The sequence below is a fragment of the Pipistrellus hanaki genome, assembly GCF_964339955.1.
Source record: "Pipistrellus hanaki genome assembly, chromosome: 2".
Classification (NCBI taxonomy): domain Eukaryota; kingdom Metazoa; phylum Chordata; class Mammalia; order Chiroptera; family Vespertilionidae; genus Pipistrellus; species Pipistrellus hanaki.
Genome location: NC_140504.1, coordinates 167264450 through 167268320, shown reverse-complemented (window position 1 = coordinate 167268320; position 3871 = coordinate 167264450). Strand labels below are relative to the sequence as shown.

General features: G+C 65.4%; 1 protein-coding gene across 1 annotated transcript; it reads left to right on the top strand.

The window, feature by feature from the left end:
• Positions 1-222: 222 nt before the first annotated feature.
• DMRTA2 (DMRT like family A2) lies at positions 223-3250 on the top strand (the record flags this gene model as incomplete). Its single annotated transcript, XM_084873774.1, has 2 exons — positions 223-886; positions 2184-3250. Exons 1-2 carry the CDS (start codon positions 331-333, stop codon positions 3248-3250), a joined length of 1623 nt encoding a protein of 540 aa, XP_084729900.1. The 5' UTR covers positions 223-330.
• Positions 3251-3871: the final 621 nt, after the last annotated feature.

The following is a 3871-nucleotide window of genomic DNA, read 5'->3' as shown; positions in this document are numbered from 1 at the left end:
CTTTGTTTTTATTTTTCCAGCAGAACCACTGCTTCAGACGAAATCTTACACCCAGCCCACACATCAGATATAAGAAGAGCTCAGAACCAGTGTGTGTGTGTGTGTGTGTGTGTGTGTGTGTGGTGGTGGTGGTGGGGGCTCAGCCTTACAAGGGGGCTCCAAAGGCACCTCCTCCCAACAATGTGACAACCAGGAGCCAAACTTCAGAGTCTGAATCTCCCCCCTCTCAGCCTGGGTCTCTCCAGGCTGTGCTTTAGCTTCGCGCACGGTGTGCCCTCCTCACCCCAAGCCTCTCCCCGCTCCCCACTGTCTCCCACGCCAGGTCCTGACATGGAGCTTCGCTCGGAGCTGCCCAGCGTGCCCGGCGCCGCGACGGCGGCGACCACGGCGACGGGGCCGCCCGTGGCGTCCGTGGCGTCGGTGGCGGCGGCGGCGGCGGCGGCGGCGTCGCTGCCGGTGAGCGTGGCGGGCGGGCTGCTGCGGGCGCCCCCGCTGCTGCTGCGCGCGGCGGAGAAGTACCCGCGGACGCCCAAGTGCGCGCGCTGCCGCAACCACGGCGTCGTGTCCGCGCTCAAGGGCCACAAGCGCTACTGCCGCTGGAAGGACTGCCTGTGCGCCAAGTGCACGCTCATCGCCGAGCGCCAGCGCGTCATGGCGGCGCAGGTGGCGCTGCGCAGGCAGCAGGCGCAGGAGGAGAACGAGGCGCGCGAGCTGCAGCTGCTGTACGGCACGGCCGAGGGCCTGGCGCTGGCCGCAGCCAACGGCATCCTCCCGCCGCGGCCCGCCTACGAGGTCTTCGGCTCGGTGTGCGCCGCCGACGGCGGGGGCCCGGGGGCCGGGGCGCCCGCGGGGACCGGCGGAGGCGCGGCGGGCGCCGGGAGCTCAGGTGAGGGCGCGGCCTGGCCGGAGGGAGGAGTGGCGGGGAGAGAGGGGAGCGGTCACAGGGTCCGGGGACTTGATTGGGTACCAAAGAGTGGTCTCCCCTTCTCCAAATGTCCCTTCGGCTAGAATTCACCGCGCACCCAGCCCCGATTGATTTGGGGCTTAAGTACATACACGCTCTTTTCTCCCCTTTCTGCAGACATTTTACTTTTCTCTCGCCGCGAGCCCAATAGTGAAGGTCTTATTTCCTCTAAACGGACAGGTTCCCGCATCCCCGCTCGCTTCCCGGGGCCTGCTCCCCAGCGCGGAAACCTGCGCGCCTTCTCCCCGGTTCTGTGCGTCTCCACCCGCCGCAGTGGCCCCTCTACTTCCCAGCTCCCTGCGGAAACCCGACCCCGCCAGGCCCCCACCCCGCCCCGCCCCTCCTTCTCTAGGTGTCGGAGACGACTCGTTCCCTTTCCACTTGTGACGCCGGTAATCCCGTTCCCATTGCTCCTTGTTCAACCTGCTCCTCTCCCCGCTGGTCCCAGCTTCTCAAGTGCGCGCTCTCGCTTCCCTGGATGCCCTTTCCTTTGCCCCTCTGCTCCCGGCCTGGCCCCACCCTCCTCTCCAAAACTCCTAGTTTTTTTTTTTGTTTTTCCGGGGAGGGAGGAGACCCTGTGGGCGCCGTTGGGGCTCTCTCAGGTCTCAGCTTGGGAGACAAGAACTTCTTAGGTCTTAATTTAGGAAAGGGTGGCTTATTATTATTATTATTATTATTATTTTTGCATGTAGAGAAGTTTGGGATCTTGTCGATGTCCCAGGCGCTTTCCTACACAGGCTGTGCTGCCCAGGGCCAGAGGGCACCGGCCTGGGCTGGCTCCTGAAAGCACAGAGGCGGAGTGGGCTTTTCTATATGGTGTCGGTGTCGCTGGAAGTTATGTTGGCTCCTGTTTGAACCCAGGGCCAGGCCACTCTTCCAGGGCAGGGCAGGGCTAGGAAGGGGGATAGCTGGTGGAGGGGTTAGGGCACAGGTATGGGAAGAAGGATACTGACTATTGAGTTTTCAGGGTGCAGGTGGTTGGGGTTCTGGGTGCAGAGAGGGGACGGCTCCCTGGGGCCAGGGGAGGAAAGACAGGGCTGTAGGGACCCAGAGGAGGGAATGGCGGAGCAAAGAGCAAGGCGCACTGGAGCCCAGTGAGTGAAGATCGCAGCGGGGCTCCCTGGGAAAGGAAACTGGGATGCCAAGGGCTGGGGCGCTGTGGGTGTGGTCGCCTCCCCACTGCTAACTGTTCTTCACACCCCCATCTCTCCCCTCCCAGAGGCCAAGTTACAGAAGTTTGACCTGTTCCCCAAGGCGCTGCTTCAGGCAGGCCGACCGGGCAGCCCGCCCCCGCCGCCTGGGAAGCCCTTATCACCCGACGACGGCGCGGACTCCGGTCCGGGGACCTCATCCCCGGAGGTGCGGCCAGGCTCGGGCTCCGAGAACGGCGACGGCGAGTCCTTTTCGGGGTCGCCCCTGACCCGGGCCTCCAAGGAGGCAGGTGGCAGCTGCCCAGGCAGCGCCGGCCCCGGAGGCGGCGGCGAGGAGGACAGCCCAGGCTCCGCCAGCTCTCTGGGCTCTGAATCCGGCTCGGAGGCTGACCGAGAAGAGGCAGAGGCCCCTCCGGCCCAGGGGCTGGGCGGGGGCCCGAGCCCGAGGCAGCGGACGCCGCTGGACATTCTGACGCGCGTCTTCCCGGGCCACCGGCGCAGCGTCCTGGAGCTGGTGCTGCAGGGCTGCGGCGGCGACGTGGTGCAGGCCATCGAGCAGGTGCTGAACCACCACCGCGGGGGCCTGGCGGCCAGCCTGGGCCCCGCCGCGCCCTCGGATAAGGCCGCCGCGGGCGCAGCAGCAGCAGCGGAGGATGGTTGGCTGAGCCGGGTGGACGCCGCCGCCGGGGGCCCCGGGCTGCCAGCGCCGCTGCAGGCCGGCCCCGCCGCACCCCCGCACCACAGACCTTTGCTAGCCGGCGCCATGGCTCCGGGGACGCTGGGCTCGCTGAGCAGCCGATCGGCCTTCTCGCCTTTGCAGCCCAACGCCAGCCACTTCGGCGCCGCCGCCGCCGACGCCGGTGCAGCCTACCCGCTGGGCGCGCCGCTCGGCCTCAGCCCCCTGCGCCTGGCCTACTCGGCGGCGGCCGCGCACAGCCGCGGCCTGGCCTTCATGGCGCCTTACTCCACCGCCGGCCTGGTGCCCACGCTCGGCTTCCGCCCGCCCATGGACTACGCCTTCAGCGACCTCATGCGCGACCGTTCCGCCGCCGCCGCGGCCGCCGTGCACAAGGAGCCGTCCTACAGCGGCGGCCTGTACGGGCCGATGGTCAACGGCGCCCCTGAGAAGCAGTAATTGGGGAAGTCCTGGCCGCTGGGCGCTGGGCGGCCCCCACACAGGGACCCCAGTCTTGTCCCAGGGGGCTGCCGGTCCCCCTTCGCCCAGGGCGCGCTCTGCGTCCCGGAGGGGGTCCCCTCTCTCTCCAAGGGGGTTGGTTCTCAGTTTTGTTTTGAAGGGTGGGGAGGGAAGAACCAAGTAAAGCGGAGCAGCTACAGATGCAGTTGTTCTGGGAGGAGGTGTGAGGCCCTGATCCTCATCCCCCCAGTCCCCTCCCTAAGGGTCCCCAGCCCTTGCAAAAGCGACAATTCTTGCGCATTCCAAGTCTGCCTCGGTAGCGCACGCTCCCGCCTCTCCTGTAAGCTACGCCCATCCCGCCCTGCGCTTGAATGGATGGCAGGATGGTCCGAGAGTGTCTTCTGTGTCTCCCCTCCCTCTAAATAATTTTAAATATGTGCTCTAACAAATATAAATTTAGGATGTATAAATCTCTTGGCACTGAGTCGAGTCTTTGGGACACACACATATATATCGATATCATTGTGTTTTGGTTTTTTTTTAAAAAAAGGAAACAAGTTCTGCGGTGCACTTTCCTCCTCATTGCGGTATTTGTCGCTCTCTTTGTCGCTTATGCCGGTC